The sequence below is a fragment of the Stegostoma tigrinum genome, chromosome 2 (genome assembly GCF_030684315.1).
Source record: "Stegostoma tigrinum isolate sSteTig4 chromosome 2, sSteTig4.hap1, whole genome shotgun sequence".
NCBI classification, from domain to species: Eukaryota; Metazoa; Chordata; class Chondrichthyes; order Orectolobiformes; family Stegostomatidae; genus Stegostoma; species Stegostoma tigrinum.
Window position 1 is genome coordinate 54,069,847 of NC_081355.1, and position 18,219 is coordinate 54,088,065.

An 18,219-nucleotide genomic window follows, 5' to 3' on the forward strand; every position below is an offset into this window, starting at 1 on the left:
ATCCCTTACACCCCGTCCCTGCAATAACAACCAAAAGAGAATCCCCCTCATCCTCACATACCACTCCACCAACCTCTGGATACAACGCATCAGCCTCCGACGTTTCCGCCATCTGCAATTCGACATCACCACCAAAGACATTTTTCCCTCCCCACCCTTGTCTGCTTTCTGGAGGCACCACTGTCTCCATGACTCTCTTGTCCGCTCCACACTCCCCTCCAGCCCCACCACACCCGGCACTTTTCCCTGCAACCGCAGGAATTGCTACCTCTGCCCCCACACCTCCTCCCTCACCCCCATCCCAGGCCCCAAGAAGACTTTCCACATCAAGCAGATGTTCACCTGCACAACTGCTAATGTGGTATACTGCATCCGCTGTACCCGTTGTGGCCTCCTCGACATCAGGGATACCAAGTGGAGGCTTGGGGTCCACTTTACAGAACACCTACGTTCGGTTCACAATAAACAGTTGCACGTCCGGGTCGCAAATCATTTCAACTCCCCCTCTCATTCCTCAAACGACATGTCCATCCTGGGCCTCCTGCAGTGCCACAATGATGCCACTTGAAGGTTGCAGGAACAGAAACTCAAATTCTGCTTGGAAACCGTGCAGCCCAATGGCATCAATGTGGATTTCACAAGCTTCAAAATCTCCCCTCCCCGTACTGCATCCCAAAACCAGCAGAAGTTGTACGCACCTCCCTAACCTGTTCTTCCTCTCACCTATCCCCTCCTCCCACATCAAGCCGCACCACATTTCCTACCTACTAACCTCATCCCGTCCCCTTGACCAGTCCGTCCTCGCTGGGTTGACCAATCTCCTCCCGACCTCCCCACCTGCACTTACCTTTACTGGCTTCATCCCTGCCTCTTTAACTTGTCTGTCTCTTCTCCACCTATCTTCTCCTCTATCCATCTTCAATCAGCCTCCCCCTCTCTCCCTATTTATTTCAGAACCCTCTTCCCCCTCCCCCATTTCTGATGAAGGGTCTAGGCCCGAAACATCAGCTCTCTAACTCAGACAGATTATTTTGTGCATGTTTCCTCTTACATTGGTCATGGTCTGCTGGAGAAGCTTACGAGCATGGACCTCCTGTCCTTGACCCATAGACACACAGCGAGTTTCTATCTTGACTTTTTTACCCAAAGCTATGATGGAATCTGTGGGATCAGAACCCATCGACAGAAAACAAATAAGAGGAGTATGTTTATCTGATTCCTCCCAAGTCATTTCCAAGTCCAGGACGAGTCCTTCTGCATATTTTTCTCCCATTGCATCGATAATATATTTACGAGCCTAAATAACAAAGGTGAAAGTTAAAAAATTGTTTGGTAAAGGGTCCTACTGCTAATCAGCTTCCACCTAGCATTACACAAGGTTAGAATATTGTCTTTGTATATAAATGAAATTGAATAAAATATTCAGCTATTAAATCACCTCCCCTTCAATAACAATAAGTACTCTTCACTTTCATGATGTGCAAATTAGGGCGATATGGTGGCTCAGTGGTCAGCACTGTTACCTCACAGTGCCTAGGACCTGGGTTCAATTCCAGCCTTGGGTGACAGTGTGTATGGAGTCTGCATATTCTCTTTGTTTCTCCTGGGGGGTTCTGGTTTCCTCCCACAGTCTAAAGATGTGCAAGTTAGGTGGACTGGCCATACCAAATTACCAATAGCGTTTAGAGATGTGTAGGTTAGGTGCACTAACCATGGCAGATGGGTCTGGGTGGGAGGATCTTCAGAGGGTTGGTTTGGACTTGTTTGGCCAAATGGCCTGTTTCCACACTGTGGGGATTCTATTTGAAAAAAAAACTGTTTTCCCTTGCATATTTTCAGTTCTTCAATGAATAACAATTATTACTCAATTGATTGATTTAAATGTGTTAATGGAATGACCCACATGAAACCTGTCTCAATAAAAATAACAATGGGCAGGTAGAGATGCATTTGTGTATTTGTGATTTGCACAGCCTCTGACCCTTTTCTATCTGCCTGTTACTGGCTTAATCAAGACCTGAGCATCCCTCAGACTGTCTACTGACAGATAAAGTACTGAAAATAAATTGATAAAGAATCATGGATTCTGCTTTTTGGAGATTTCAAAACACTCATTTGCCAACCAGGTAAATTACTTGATTGAGTTTTTAAAACTCCCACTACCTGGCAGAAACCAAATCAATAGCTCTTTTTCCTGCTCTAATACGGCCAACAATGACTTTAACCCCAGGAAATGTGAGGCTTCTGCCTTGGTCAGGATCTTGCTCAGGAAGGTTTATATGGGTCACAGGGAACCACTGGATTTTGCACTTCCCTGATCAGTGAGCTGCTTCAAGCACAGGTAACTCAACAATGAATACTGTTCTAGGCCGTCAACCATTTCAATCATGCTGGCGACAGGCTTGCTCTGCTCCATCACCATGTGAAGGAAATAGCCACTTTGAATTGATTCTGTGATTTATGTATACGTTACTCAGCCATATAAAGTGTGCGTCTCGGAGGAAAAGTCAAATGAATGTCATGGATGAACTATGGCACCACTGTCCTATTTCATCAAAATCTCAATTTTATTTGTTATTGAATTGAACTAAAACATCAGTGGATTTTCTTGTCTTTCTTGCAGAAATGTATTCTAATTTATAGAATTTTTACTTTCTATCAGATGCATAACAATTTTTTATTTGTTCACCTTGTTGCACATTTTTGATAGCAACGTTTTTTTAAGCTGGGGAATGCAGTGAAGAAAGTCATCCTTTTTACAGATGTAACCACGTAATAACTTTCCATTAATACCACTAATTATGAAATATACTGCTAATTGAAATTCACTTTCAACATCAGTGCACATAAGCTAAAAATTAACTTAATTGTTTAAGCAGCATGGAATCTAGCATACAGCCTAATGAAGATTTATATCCTTGATAAATGATAATTAAGGCAGTAATGTCTTTTTTTAAAAATGTAGAATGGTTATGTCTTTAAACCTCAAAGATGTATAATTTACAAAATCCTGCAGTCCTTTGCATTCTAATGTACCTGTGCAATGGTTCTATCAGGACACCAAGATCTGATCAGGAGAAGACGTCGGAAACAGTCCAAGGATTGGTCATAAGCATTTGGCAGAATCTCTTCCTCAGGAGCTTCTTTATCAAACCAGTTTTTCCAGAGTTTCTCATTTCTCCCAATCTATTGAAATAACATTGTTGTATGATTGTGTAAACAGTGCAAAAATAAACAAAGTGGAGTAGAGATCCTTCAGCCCAGCAACAAAAGTCCAAATCACACTGTAACTGTTTCCAATGAATGGACCTAGTGCCAACTGTTGTGTCAATCGCATATTGCCTTTCCCAGGGATGGCCAGTTTGCATTTTGCAGCTGGTTTCCAGTCTTGTGACATGTTGGGAGTCTGATCAATTGTCTTGACATATTAAAGTTCTTTCCCAGTTTCTTACAGTTTTCTCCAAACAGGTATTCCTCTGAATCTGGAAACGCTCTGAAGGTGGCTTTGATAGCCTGCCTATCAGAAACGTGTTTCTGTACCAATCAAGGGCTTATCCACTCAAAAATATTAACTTTTCTTGGTGGCTTGTTTCTGAATTGAATTCCAACACTCTGGGAAAATCCTCCACAGCAAGTGGTGGAATTTAAAGTCACTTAATAAATCTGGAATATAAACCTCGTCTCAGTAATGACTCTCATGACCCCTCCAGCTCACTAATTGCTTTGAGGGAAAGAAATCTCACCCCTACCCAGTTTCACCTCCATATGACTCCAGAACCCCATCAAGACAGCTGACACACTGGAAATAGTGTACCAAGCCACTTGATTCAAGTTCCATCAGGGATGGGCAACAAATGTTGACCTGGCTCACAGTGCCCCACTAAAAAAATAAAGAAATAGTTTGAAAAACTACTCCCATGAACCACGTGAAATGATCACTCAGGTCGCAGAGTCAGGACTTCCCAGAACCTAGTGCCACATTCCACTTGCTGCAAATATCTGCATGGATACAGGCTGTCCAGCTGTTTAAGTCAGTTAATTTGAGGAGGCAGCACTCAGTGAATCACGGTACATGTGAGCAAGATCAATGAGGAATTAGTGTTGGAGAACAATTGTAATAAAGTGTTGTCTATTCATACTTCAAATCAATTGTATCACATAAAAATTGTATACTTTTATCAATTCTAAACATACTTGATCCAAGATATCTGCAAACTGCCCGAGTTTCCGTAGTTCCACCAGGTTTAGCCAGGTCATATCCAAGATCCACTTTGCGGGTTTTGGAGGACAAGCCTTAAGGTCCAATGAAGCACCACCTGTAGAATGTAAAAGGATGCAATGTTTTATTTTACTTAAGATCATTTATATCCTTCACATATGAAAATAATTTTCTATTTAATGAGAACATTTAAGAAAGTGTGGAGACTTGTCAACACCACAACCTATAGGAAACAGGACAATGGATTTAAAGAGTGCAGGGAGGAGACTATTCTGCCTAGAAATCAGTAAACAAAATTATGGCTAACTAGATATGGCTTTAACTCCACACTCCCTGCCTGAAATTGATCCATTTATCCCAGGTGAATGTTTTCTGCAAGTTAGCTAGTGCTCTATCCATACTAACACATTACACCCAACACCACAAACTCCAAAGTTATGGCTCCCTTTAAGCTGTGTGGCTGCGGTTCTGGAAGTCAATGTCGCACACAGCCCTCAGGGGCCTGTGCAGTTGGTGAAATAATTAAAGCAATGATGGTAGTAATGTTTTATATAATTATTATTCTTGACTAAATGATCCTTCACTATGAAATTCTAAAAAAACTAAAATTTATCTGCCAATAAATACAGAATGTAAGGGACAGAATTAGGAAAAAATCTAAAATGGTGTCAACACAAAGATGTGCAACTAATTCTGGCAAGGTTTAGCAGTAGACCTCAAACACAGGCATAGCAATATACCTTAAGCCCATCAAATGCATATTCCGCACCATGCAGGAAATCCAGGACACACCTCATATCCTGGACAATCATGTGCAGGAACAGTCGTTGGCTGAAGGGTTAGAGTTCTTGGTTATAGAGATTAAACAGCTTATGAATAGCATGTTTCTGAAAGTCGTCAACTCACAACTTAAGAGAGTAAATAAGCATTGCTAAGAAATAGTAGAAATTGCAGTTGATGGAGTCAGAGATAACACAGTGTGGAAATAGAGGAGGCCAGCAGGCCAGGCAGCATCAGAGGAGCAGGAAAGTTGATATTTTGGGTCAGGACTTCAGAAATGGGAGGAGGGGTAAGGGAGCTGGGAAATAAATAGAGGAGAGGTGGGGCTGGGGAAGGTAGGTGGGATGGTGATAGGTGAGTGCAGGTAGGGAGTGGTGGAGATTGGTCGGTGAGGTGGGAGAGGTGGATACCTGGGAGAGAAGATGGACAGATTGTGTCCGTTCAAGGAGATGGGGATGAGAGGGAGGGTTAATCATGGGATGAGGCCGAGGGTGGGGAGATTTTGAAACTGGTAAAATCCATGTTTAGACCATTGGGTTATAGGCTCCCAAGTTGGAATAGGAGGTGCTGCTCCTCCAGTTTGTGGGTGGCATCAGTGTGACAGTGGAGGAGGCCCAGGATGGACATGTCACCCAGGGAGTGGGAGGGGGAGTTGAAATGGTTCGCATCCGGAAGGTGTTAACGTTTGTCGCAAACAGAGGACAGGTGCTGTATAAAATGGTCTCCGAGCCTCCGCTTGGTCTCTCCAATGTAGAGAATGCCACATCAGGAGCAGTGGATGCAATAGACCACATTGACTGGTGTGCAGGTAAACTTCTGTGTAATGTGGAACGTTTGGTTTGGCCTTGAATGGAGGTGAGGGGTGTAGGTGTAGGGCAGATGTAGCACTTCTTGTGGTTGCAGGGAAAGGTGCCAGGGGTGGTGGGGCTAGTGGGGGGTGTGGAGTAGATGAGAGAGTCATGGAGAGAGTGGTCCATACAGAAGGCGTGTAAATGTGGGAGGGAAATATATCTTTTGTTATGGGGTCAGGTTGTAGGTGGCTGAAGTGGCGGAGATTGACACATTAGATATGGAGATTGGTGGGGTGATACATGAGAAAAAGGGGGATTCTGTCTTTGTTTTTGTTGGTGGGAGGGGATGTGAGGGCAGAGGTGCAGGAAACGCAAGAGATGTGGTTGAGAGAATTTTCAATCACCAAAGGGATGAAGTTGCAGTCCTTGAAATAGGAGGACATCTGGAATGTGCAGGAGTGGAATGCCCCATCTTGGGAGCAGACATGGCAGAGGCAGAGGAATTGGGAGTACAGGATTGCATTCCTGCAGTCAGGTGGTTGAGAGGTGGTATAGTCTAGGTAGCTGTGGGAGTTGGTGGGCTTGAAATAGATGCTGGTTTCGAGGCAGTCACCACAGATGGAGACAGAGGGGTTCAGGAATGAGAGGGAGGTATCAGGGATGGTCCAGGTGAACTTGAGGTTGGAGTGAGAAGTGTTAGTAAAGTTGGTGAACTGTTCAAGTTCCTCGTAAGAGTACAAGGCAGCGCCTATACAGTTATTGATATAGCAGAGGAAGAGGTGGAGAATAGTGCCAGTGTAACAGTGGAAGAGGTTCTGTTCCACATAATAAGTATTTCTAAACAAGAAAGGAGGTCAAGGCAGATAAAGCAGGAGTCACGTGAGTGCATCTCACTCTCCAATCAGTATTCAGTTCAGAACATTAGTGCAGATGATGATTTCTCTGAAGAACACAGCTATAGAAAAGTACAAAGTAATGTAGGTGGCTCAGCTCTATTGGGGGTAAATGAAGGAAGAAGTTCAGGAAAGCAATAGTGATAGGGAATTCTATAATTTGAGGAACAGGTAAACATTTTTTGAATTCATTCTTTGGGTGTGGGCATGGTTGACATGGCCAACATCATTGCTCTTGACTCTGGGATGGCATGCTGCCTTCCAGTTCTCAGAACTAGAGGCATCAGTGAGCTGTGCAAAACATTTTGTAGAGGGTATTTTCAAGAATGGAGAATTCTAGAAATGAGTAAGAATTTGATGTGTTGAGGTTATTCCCTGTTGAATACCAGATGCTGAGGAGTGGTTTAATTGAGTTTCTTTTGTTTTATTTGTTCATGGGATGAGGGCATCACTGACCAGGCAGCATTTATTGCCCATCTCTAATTGCCCAGAGGGCAGTTAAGAGTCAACCACATTGCTGTGGGTCTAGAGTCACATGTAGGCCATGTGGGGTAAGGATGGCAGTTTCTTTCCCTAAAGGATATTATTGAACCAGGCGGGTTTTTCCTGACAATTGACAATGGGTTCATGGCCATCATTAGATCCTTAATTCCAGATGTTTTACTAGATTCAAATTCCACCATCTGCCGTGGCGAGATGTGAATATAGGTCCCTAGAAAGTTATCTGGGTCTCTGGATTGATAGTCCATATATAATTCCACAAGGCCATCGCCTCCCCGAAAAATATAAAATTACCAGAAGCCTAAATAGATTGTATTAGAAAGACCTAATTTCCTTACCTGAGAGATCAATAACTAAGGGCAAAAATTTAAAGTAACTGGCAGAAGAATTAGAGAGACTTGAGAAGAAATATTTTCACAAAGATTGCAGTGATGGTGATTCTGGAACAATTCTCATTACATTTAAAAAGGATATGCACTTGAAGTGACATAACCTGCAGAGCTACAGATTAAGAACTTGAATGAGGCAGAATAGTTTTTTGTAAGTTTTTTTGTAGTTGCAATTATATGCAGCCTTAGTGAAACTATGCCTGGAATATTGTGCACTGTTCCAGTTACTTTAGTTGAGCATATATTTTCCTGTAGAGAAGGTTTAACAGTTAGCAGGAACATACTGCAAGGAGAAATTGAGGACACCTTGTCTGTATTGGAACAGTACAGCACAGGAACAGGCCCTTTAACCCCCCAATGAACATCCTACTGCACATGGTATGCCCAGGCAGTCTCTCATCTAAGTACTAGCCAGGCCTGAATATGCTTAACTTCTGAGATCAGACAAGTTCCAATGTTTTCAGACTAGTACAGTGAAGAACAAAATGTGATCTCCTTGAAGCATACAAGGTTCGTACTGAGCTTAACAGGTAGATATTGGAAGAATGTATTCTCTGGTTTCAGTGCTTAGAACCCAGTGCTCACAGTATGAGAATAAGAGTTAAGCCATTTAGGACTGAGTTGCAGATGAGTTTCATCACTAGGCGGTTATGAAACATTGAAATTCTCTATACCCTAAAGGGCTGTGGAGGCTCAGTCATTGAGTATGTTCAAGATGGAGATCATTACATTTCTGAATAGTACAGACATCAAGCGTCATGGGGATAGTGGCACGGAGGTACTTCCCAGCAATGATCCATTTGAATGGTCCAGCAGGCTAAAGGGCTGAATTGCCTACTCCTGCTGCTATTTCATACGTTCTTATGAATGGATATGATCAGTCGATAGGCTCTTCTTCTGTGCTAAACCTTCTGCTTCCTACGTTTCTAAGTATAGTGGCTACATCGTTGAACGAGTAGCTTACAGGGATTTTTGAGGTAGTGAGTCAATTAAACAAGTGGATTTAAATTCAGTTAATTAAATAAACATGGAATTAAAAGCCTGTATCAGTAAAGACAATCTGAAACTACAAGATCATTGTCATCTACATCATTTCTTTTAATAGAAGAAAACATGCTGTCCTAGCCCAGGCTACATATGTCTCTAGTTCAAGGGAAGTGTTGTTGGCTCTTAACCACTCAATGTTAATTTCAAAGAAAGCCACACTGATTTATGCTGCACCCCTTTGACAAAAACATTACTTGCTTTCACCATGTAGTCGATTCTATTATTCTTTAATGTTGATTCCTACTATTGAGCTGCAGTGATATAATCAAGCCAAAATTCTTATGTATAGCTAGGCAGAACATGAAATTTACTTCTTAAATATTTTACATTAAATTGCATTTTTGGAGATGTACATGAGGTGAAGTTAGAAGCCAAAAGGTATGAAAATCTTGTACAAAAACACAAACTACAGTTGCAAGACAGGCAACAACACTCCACAATTATAACTTTATTTTTCCAAGGTCAATTTTGTTATCCAGCAGAGTTGCTACTCTCAAATTCAAGTTAAGATCCCTGTTGCACTTGATTGAAATAATCATTTCTAGTAAAAAGATGGGGCTGAAAAAGAGACATTATCACTGGATTTTACTTGGTGAGGTGGTGGTAGAATGGGAGGGAGGTGGTTTCACACTTCTGCCTGTGATACAGCAATAAATGGCAGATTGCAACTTCAGGGTTTCTGCATTATTATGCACTTGAATTAAATCCTGAGATTGCAATCAGTTTCAGCATTGTAATGTCTTGCTGTTTAATTTCCCCAAAAAATCCAGTCCTCTGTGTTTTCAGATGCCATCAACAAAGGTCAGCATGTAGATGAGAATTTTCTGCTCTTTTCAGAATCATGACATTATCTTTTACATCACCCAAGCAGGCAATGGGCCTCAGTTTGATTTTATCTAAGATTCCTTAGTAATGTAGCTTTCTTTTTATGCTGCACTGAAGTGCTAGCTATGTTATATGCTCAATTCCTAGAGCAGAACACAAACCCAAAACCTCCAGACTCAGATCCTCAAATGTTACTACTGAGTGCAGCTAACATTTGAGTCATTTTTTGTTTTGCCTATTTCTGAAATATGTAATTTTACCGCATATGAATACGTGATCATGAATTATTGTTACTTTATCACGTAATACTCAAAAGCCAATGAAGACCACAGCAAAATCAGTTGAAACAATCTCGAATTACATGATATAAATTAGTTTAAATATTTACCTTGTAGGCAGTTTACCAAATAAATATTTTAAATTAATAAATAAATATTTCTGCTGTGAAGCAATGCAAGTTTAATATTCTCACCTTTAATAAGAGTGATGAACTCTTCATGTTTCAGTCTGTGGCGCTGCATGTCAATCTTCAATGTAAGCAGTAATGTGAATAGAAACTTATGTTCCTCATACAGGCCCCGGGCTGCGTACTTATGTACTTCATATGTCATATGCTCTATAATAGTTGCTATTCTCTTACTGGTAATGGGGCTCTTGATGGATCTGCAAGGTGAGATGTGCATTCAATACAGATTCAGATTAAAAAAAAACTTCCTGCTTTGTTATCCACTCATGAGCATGTTGGAAATTCTGCGTATAAGACCAATAAAGTAGCAAGATACAAAGTTCTATATAATTTCCAGAACTCAAACAGGCAACTGGATGGAGTTGTAATATATTTTTGCATTACAAGTGAGGGGGGAAAAAACTGCAGCAGATTGGAAAACTACAAATGTAACAGTGCTACAAAAGGAAGAAGGGAGACAAAATGCTGAAAACTATAGGACAGTGAGCCTCAAGTGTCATAGGGAAAAGGCTGACTTCCATTATTAAGGAAGAAATGGAAGAACACTTAGAAAATTATAATGCAATTAAGCAGAATCAACACAGTTTTATGAAAGGTAAATCTTATTTGGCAAATTTATCAGAGTTCTTCAGCATGTAATATGCTAGATGGATAGAGAGGAACTATTCAATAAAGTGTGAGATTAAAAGGTTATAAAAATAAAACTCATGATGATTCAGGGAACATTAGAGTTGGGATAAAACTGTCATCTTAAAGTAAGCAAACTGTAACTAGTGGGGTATTGCAGGGATCAGTACTGTAGCCTCAACTTCTGATAATCTGGACTAATAACTTTAATGAAAGGGCCTTGAATATTGGAGCCACATTTGCTAACCATATGCAAGGCTAGGTCGGAAAACAAGTTGCGGGGAGGACACGTGGGCAGATTCTTACGATTACCCCAGACTGCAGTGGAGTTTGGGGAGTCACCATATGAAAGGGTAAGAAGGTGAGTCTGAAGTTCCTTAAACGATGATCGGAGTTGGCATGCTGATTGCAGCATTGAATTTTAGTTCCGAAAACCACTTCCATGCAGCTGGGAAGAAAATTAGAGGGAATATTGAAGGTTGAGTGTGTGATGCTGGGACATTGATATATCCTGCTAATTAGGGACTTAATTCCTTCAAGGCTCACAAAGATTCAGTCAATGGTGGTATTGCCAAGACCCAGGTCCCATGTGTCAGCATGGGTGGATGTAAAAGATCCTTGGTTACTATTTTGATGAAGTGCCAAGGAGGTATTATTGGTGACCTGCCCAATTTTTGTCCCTCAATCAAGGCCATAAGAAAAAATCTGGTTATTTGTCACACTGATCTTTGTGGGAATTTACTGTGTACATGTCTGTTTTTTTTTGTAATCACACCAGTATTGGTCTCCTTATCTAAAGTGGTATATACTTGCATCGAAGGCTGTCAGAAAAGGTTAATTAGTTTGATTTCTACGATGAGAGTTTGTCTTATTAGGAAAGAGTGAGCAGGTTTGGCAAATGGTCTTTGGAAACAAGAAGAAAGATATTGTGATTCTTTTCAACCACATTATACTGAGCATACTTGATGGGGTAGATGTTGAAATGATATCTCCCTTCATGTAATGTTCTGAATTCCTGTGCAGAGGGAATGAAGATAAATGCCTTTATTAAAACAAGACAGAGAGGAAGTTAACTAAAATATTTTCTTGTTTGTGTGAAAACAGGACTCAGAGTAATTTCTATGTATGTTAGAATAAATTATAATCTTATTCTGCTATCTACAATTATTATTTAGATCAGGATTGCTTCTGACAGTTTCACAATTGATTATATTTTGACTAATGGGTGTACTATCAAGAGTAGTATTAATTTTTTTTTCTAAAAATAGAAGCTATTAACAAAACCATGAGTATTTTCTGCGTGTGAAATTGAACATATACACTAAAATGTTCAAAAGTCACTATTAACACATAACCTTTAATAAATGGATTTTCTTCAGTCTCACATGTAGAAGAAAATATACTAAAATATAATTGCAGATGCTGGAAATCTAAAACAAAAACAAAAATTGCTGGAGAAACTTAGTAGGTCTGGCAGCATTTGTGGAGAAAAAGCAGAACTAATGTTTCAAGTCCAGTGACTTTTTCAGGACAGTACACTCTCCTCATTTTCTCTCCACAGGTGATGAGTTTCTCCAGCAATTTCCACTGTTGTGTATGACTGTTATTTTCTATAAGCAGCTGCCTCCGCGAACCACATGTCATTTTGAACCAGTCCCCCAGATGCTGCCACACTTACTGAGGTTCTCAGCAATTTCTGTTTTCATTTTAGAAGGAAGTATACCCTGATACAAAATAAAATTCAATACACTACAATCAAAAGAAATATGTTCATGTATTCTGTCACTACCTGGCTAATGACAAGTCAAAAAGACCCAGGAACTGGCGTAGAGAGGTTTGGTACATAACATTCACCATGCTCATCTCAGTAATCAAAAAATATAGGATGCTTCCTCTGGTTGCCACTATGAAGAGAATAATAAAATGAAGACAATTTATAAATGGTAGGCAAATATCCATGGCCTAACCAGTGCTGTCTTTGGTAACTACACAAGTTAGTTCTAGGCTACTACTGTATAAATGAATGACTTTACGCAAGAAATCACTCCAAATACCTCGTAATGTATAGTGTTCAAAACTGGAAGCAATAGGAGGACTTTTCCTAATAATCCTTGCCAAGCAACAGGACAAACTGTTGATTGGGAGCCCAAATGGTGCAGGATTTGGCTTTGTTTCAGCATTAGTACCATGTCTCTGGGTACCTCGAACAATCAGAGTAGACGGACAGACGAACATGTTGGATCTGTCAAAGGTTCTCTAATTAAAAGGGATCAAGACATGCATTACAAGACGCAGTGGAGAGGCTGCAGTAACCACTGGAAAGGAAAAGAGACCTTGGAAGGCCATTCTTACGAGTAGTGTCCTCCCCACCTTCAAATCTGCTTTTTCATCATCACTTCTCTCACCAGAAAAATGATTCCTGATCTCTCAGTTTCTGTAATTACCCATTTCCAACCTCTCCTTTCCTTTCAAAGTTGTTGAACACACTGTCACTTTCAGATTCTCTACATATCCATATCTGAACCCCTCCAACTTGGCTCGTATTTAAATGTCTGCTGTCCAAAATTACAGAGTTACAAAGTCATAGAGTCGTACAGCATGGAAACAGGCACTTCTGTCCAACTGGTACATGCAAACTAAGTTTCCTTAACTGAAGTAGTCCCATTTGCTTGTGTTTGGCCCATATCCCTTTCCTCTGCATGAACCTGTCCAAATGTCTTTTAAATGTTGCAACTGTATCCATCTCTGCCACTTCCTCTGGCAGCTAGTTCCACATACACACCATTATCTGTATGAAAAAGTTGGCCCTCAGGCCCCTTCTAAACCTTTCTCCTCTCACCCTAAACCTATGCCATCTGGTTTTGAACCCCTCTACCCTGGGAAAAAGACCTTGGCTATTCACCCTTTCTATGGGCCTCATTATTTTATAAACCTCTGTAAGGGCAGCCATTAGCCTCCTACACTCCAGGAAAAAAGTCCCAGCCATCCAGCCTATTCTTATAACTCAAACCATCCAGTCTCGGTAACATCTTGTAAATCTTACTTGCACCCTTTCCAGTTTAATAACATCCCTCCTATAACAGGGAGATCAGAACTGTATTCAGTACTCCAACAGTGGTCTCACCAATGTCTTGTACAGGTATAATGTGACAAACCAACTCCAGTATTCCATGCTCTCTGACCAATGAAGGCAAGTGAGCCAAATGCTTCTTCAGCACCTTTTTACCTGTGACACCACTCTCAAGGAACAATGTATTTGAACTCTTAGATCTCTCTGTTTGAAAACACTCCCCAGGGCCCTACCATTAACTGTGCAAGTCCTGCCCTGATTTGTATTACTAAAATGCAACCTCTCGCATTTACCTAAATTCAACCATATTTGTCACTGCTCAGCCCACTGGCCGACTTAATTGAGATCTCATTGTATACTTAGATAACCCTTTTCACTGTCCGCTGTTCCAAAAATTTTGGTATCATCCGCAAACTTACTAATCATGCCTCCCATATTTGCATCGAGATCATTTATATAAATAACAAGTAACAGTGGACTCAGCACCAATTCTTGAGCACGCCACTGGTCACAGGCTTCCAGTCTGAATAACAATCCTCTATCACTAGCCTCTGTCTCCTACTGTCAAACCAATTTTTATCCAATTAGCTAGCTGTCCCTGTATGTGATCTAATCTTCCTAAGCAGTCTACCATGCAGAACTTTGTCGAAGGCCTTGCTAAAGTCCATGTAGACAATCTCTACTGCTCTGCCTTCAAACTATTTGTAACTATGACAAAGGTAGTTATCCCTTCTCAACTTATTTATACTGCTTGACACAGTTAGCCATACCATTTTCCTTTATTACCTCTGCATTACCTAGTTACATTCCATTATCCATTGAAATGGAGCCAAAAGAATCCCATGCTTTTCTTCCCACTCTCACACTAATAACTCTGGTACTCCCCAATCATTCATTCTTGATATTAAATCAGAGTGACTCTTGGTATATCAGTTGTAGAATCAAAACTCAGCAATTCCCCTAGCAACGGTCATCCCCCATCAGGGAATGTTCATTCACAATTTTCACTAATATTGGAATTATTTATTTCTAATCTCATAGAAATGCTGACTCCCTCACACCCCTTTTGGCAATGATCATGGTCTTCCTTCACCCGTGGATAATCCTCTACTCTCCTCCTTGCAGACAGTGCTGACCCCTCTACAACCCCCTTTCCTCACTCAGCTTCCAGAAACTAGGACCCCAATGCAGACTATGTCAGAAGAGTCAGTATTGACACCAAATGCATGGGGCAGGTGTTGGGGGCTGACGTTGAGCATTTTTGCGAGTTGAGGGTAAGGTCAACATTTTCAGGGCTCTGAACATTGGTGGGGTGAAGGGACAGTGAACATCACAAAGCTTGACGAAAATGTGAGTATTGTTGGGGGGGAGTCTGTTGTTGGGATCAGGGAGACAGGTATCATGCTTGGTTAAATAAGGTTTGCAATGTTGGGACTGACAACTCAATTTAAAACAATGTAAGTCAATGAACTGAAGACAGACCTTAAGAGGGCTGAGTTCAGTTCATGATTAGAAAAAGGAGTTTCCATTCGCTACTCTGGCCTCCATATTGGAGCCGACATGGCAATGGAAATATTCTGTGCAAAATGGCAAATGCAGATGAAATCACTGCCAGCATCAAGGGCTCCTCCTCCAATGCTGACCAGAAGGTACGAGCCATTGTCTTTGCGTGCCCCACAATCGTTGGTTCCTGGAAAGCATTTCCATCATTGACAAACATGAACAAGACCATTCGTAATTTTAATTTTTAATTGGTGTCATGTTTGACCCCAAGTTGGGTTTCCACACATCTATCTTTACTATTGTCAAGACAGCATATTTCCATTTTCACAAGATCTCTAATTATGCCTCTGTTGCTGAAATTCGCCAACCATTTCACAAATTAATTGCAGGGATATGAGTTCACCAGCCAGTTTAACTCTTGTTGCCCATCATTAATTCATTTCATTCACTTGTGGGAAGTTATCCTTGAGAAGGTGGCAGTGAACTGCTGCAGTCCATGTGTTGAAGGTACACAAACAATGCTGTTAGGGAGGAAATTCCAGAAGCCTGACTCAATGACACTGAGGAACAGCCATATATTTTCAAGTCAGGATGGTGAGTGGCTTGAAGATGGTGGTGTTCCCATATATCTACTGCCCTCGTCCTTCTAAATGGTAGTGGTCGTGGCACAGTGGCTAGCATTGCTGCCTCACAGCACCAAGGCCTGGGTTCAATTCTACCCTCGGGCAACTGTCTGTTCAGTTTGCACGTTTTCCCCATGTCTGTGTGGGTTTTTGCCAGACACTCCGGTTTCCTCTCACAGTCCAAAGATGTACAAGTCAGGTGGAGTAGCAATACTGTTGATAGTGCTCAGGGACATGCAGGTTAGGTCTACTAGCAATGGGAAATGCAGGGATATGGGAAAGGGTAGGGGGATGGGTCAGGGTGGGATGATCTTCAGAGGGGTGGTGTGAACTTGTTGGGCAAATGGCCTGTTTCCATACTGTATGGATTCTATGATTATGTGTCTAGGAGGTACTATCTAAGCAGTCTTGGTGAATTTCTGCAATTCATCTTGTAGACGGTCCACATTGCTGCCACTGAGCATCAGTAGTGGAGGGAGTGAATGTTTGCGAATGTGGTACCAAGCAAGCAGGCTGCTTTTTCCTGGACAGTGTCAAACTTCTTGAGTGTTGTTGGAACTGCACTCATCCAGGCAAGCATGAAGTATTCCATCATACTTTCACTTTTATGCAAGTATAAATGGTAAAAATGGGTTATTGTCACTGATAAAAATTTGTGCAACTATATAGAAGAGGCTGAGGCCAAGGTTACAAAGATGAATGAAAATCTTTTTTGTGACATTTCAGGTATCAGAGTTAGATAGTTCAATATGACAAACTTCTGGACTTTAAGCCTGAAGTGCCAGCCAGTGAGGTTAATGGATTTGAAACTTCTGCATAAACATTTATGGTATCTGTGGAAAAGGCAAGTAAGAAAAGCCTTTGGAGTCAATGGAAGAGGTGGGCAGCAGGGCAGAATGTTACTGGTTTGCATTTGAGGTACTTTAGAATCCCAAAACACCAAATACCGGCTTTACAAACAATGTTGTAAAATCTTTAGCACATACTGAAAACTCCAGTAGGAACCCAGTTTTGAATACAGATAATCTGAGAACTTTGGTTAAGATTCTAAGAAAGCAAACATAAAGAAATTAAGAGATAATGGGAACTGCAGATGCTGGAGATTCCAAGATAATAAAATGTGAGGCTGGATGAACACAGCAGGCCAAGCAGCATCTCAGGAGCACAAAAGCTGACGTTTCGGGCCTAGACCCTTCATCAGAGAGGGGGATGGGGGGAGGGAACTGGAATAAATAGGGAGAGAGGGGGAGGCGGACCGAAGATGGAGAGTAAAGAAGATAGGTGGAGAGAGTGTAGGTGGGGAGGTAGGGAGGGGATAGGTCAGTCCAGGGAAGACGGACAGGTCAAGGAGGTGGGATGAGGTTAGTAGGTAGCGGGGGGTGCGGCTTGGGGTGGGAGGAAGGGATGGGTGAGAGGAAGAACCGGTTAGGGAGGCAGAGACCGGTTGGACTGGTTTTGGGATGCAGTGGGTGGGGGGGAAGAGCTGGGCTGGTTGTGTGGTGCAGTGGGGGGAGGGGACGAACTGGGCTGGTTGAGGGATGCAGTAGGGGAAGGGGAGATTTTGAAACTGGTGAAGTCCACATTGATACCATATGGCTGCAGGGTTCCCAGGCGGAATATGAGTTGCTGTTCCTGCAACCTTCGGGTGGCATCATTGTGGCAGAGCAGGAGGCCCATGATGGACATGTCATCAAGAGAATGGGAGGGGGAGTGGAAATGGTTTGCGACTGGGAGGTGCAGTTGTTTTTTGCGAACTGAGCGGAGGTGTTCTGCAAAGCGGTCCCCAAGCCTCCGCTTGGTTTCCCCAATGTAGAGGAAGCCGCACCGGGTACAGTGGATGCAGTATACCACATTGGTAGATGTGCAGGTGAACCTCTGCTTGATGTGGAATGTCATCTTGGGGCCTGGGATGGGGGTGAGGGAGGAGGTGTGGGGACAAGTGTAGCATTTCCTGCGGTTGCAGGGGAAGGTGCCGGGTGTGGTGGGGTTGGAGGGCAGTGTGGAGCGAACAAGGGAGTCGCGGAGAGAGTGGTCTCTCCGGAAAGCAGACAGGGGAGGGGATGGAAAAATGTCTTGGGTGGTGGGGTCGGATTGTAAATGGCGGAAGTGTCGGAGGATAATGCGTTGTATCCGGAGGTTGGTAGGGTGGTGTGTGAGAACGAGGGGGATCCTCTTGGGGCGGTTGTGGCGGGGGCGGGGTGTGAGGGATGTGTCGCGGGAAATGCGGGAGACGCGGTCAAGGGCGTTCTCGATCACCGTGGGGGGAAAGTTGCGGTCCTTAAAGAACTTGGACATCTGGGATGTGCGGGAGTGGAATGTCTTGTCGTGGGAGCAGATGCGGCGGAGGCGGAGGAATTGGGAATAGGGGATGGAATTTTTGCAGGAGGGTGGGTGGGAGGAGGTGTATTCTAGGTAGCTGTGGGAGTCGGTGGGCTTGAAGTGGACATCAGTTACAAGCTGGTTCCTCCAGGACTTCCAATTCCCT

General features: G+C 42.3%; 1 protein-coding gene across 1 annotated transcript in view; it reads right to left on the bottom strand.

The window, feature by feature from the left end:
• dnah5 (dynein, axonemal, heavy chain 5) overlaps positions 1 to 18,219 on the bottom strand; it is a 372,198-nt gene that overhangs the window by 24,857 nt on the left and 329,122 nt on the right. Inside the window, exons 67-71 of the mRNA XM_048562706.2 lie at positions 12,328 to 12,442; positions 9,918 to 10,108; positions 4,195 to 4,316; positions 3,037 to 3,186; positions 1,052 to 1,297 (exon numbers count right to left, since the gene is read on the bottom strand). Of these exons, the coding sequence (XP_048418663.2) occupies positions 1,052 to 1,297; positions 3,037 to 3,186; positions 4,195 to 4,316; positions 9,918 to 10,108; positions 12,328 to 12,442 (824 nt within the window). The remainder of the gene's footprint in view (positions 1 to 1,051; positions 1,298 to 3,036; positions 3,187 to 4,194; positions 4,317 to 9,917; positions 10,109 to 12,327; positions 12,443 to 18,219) is intronic.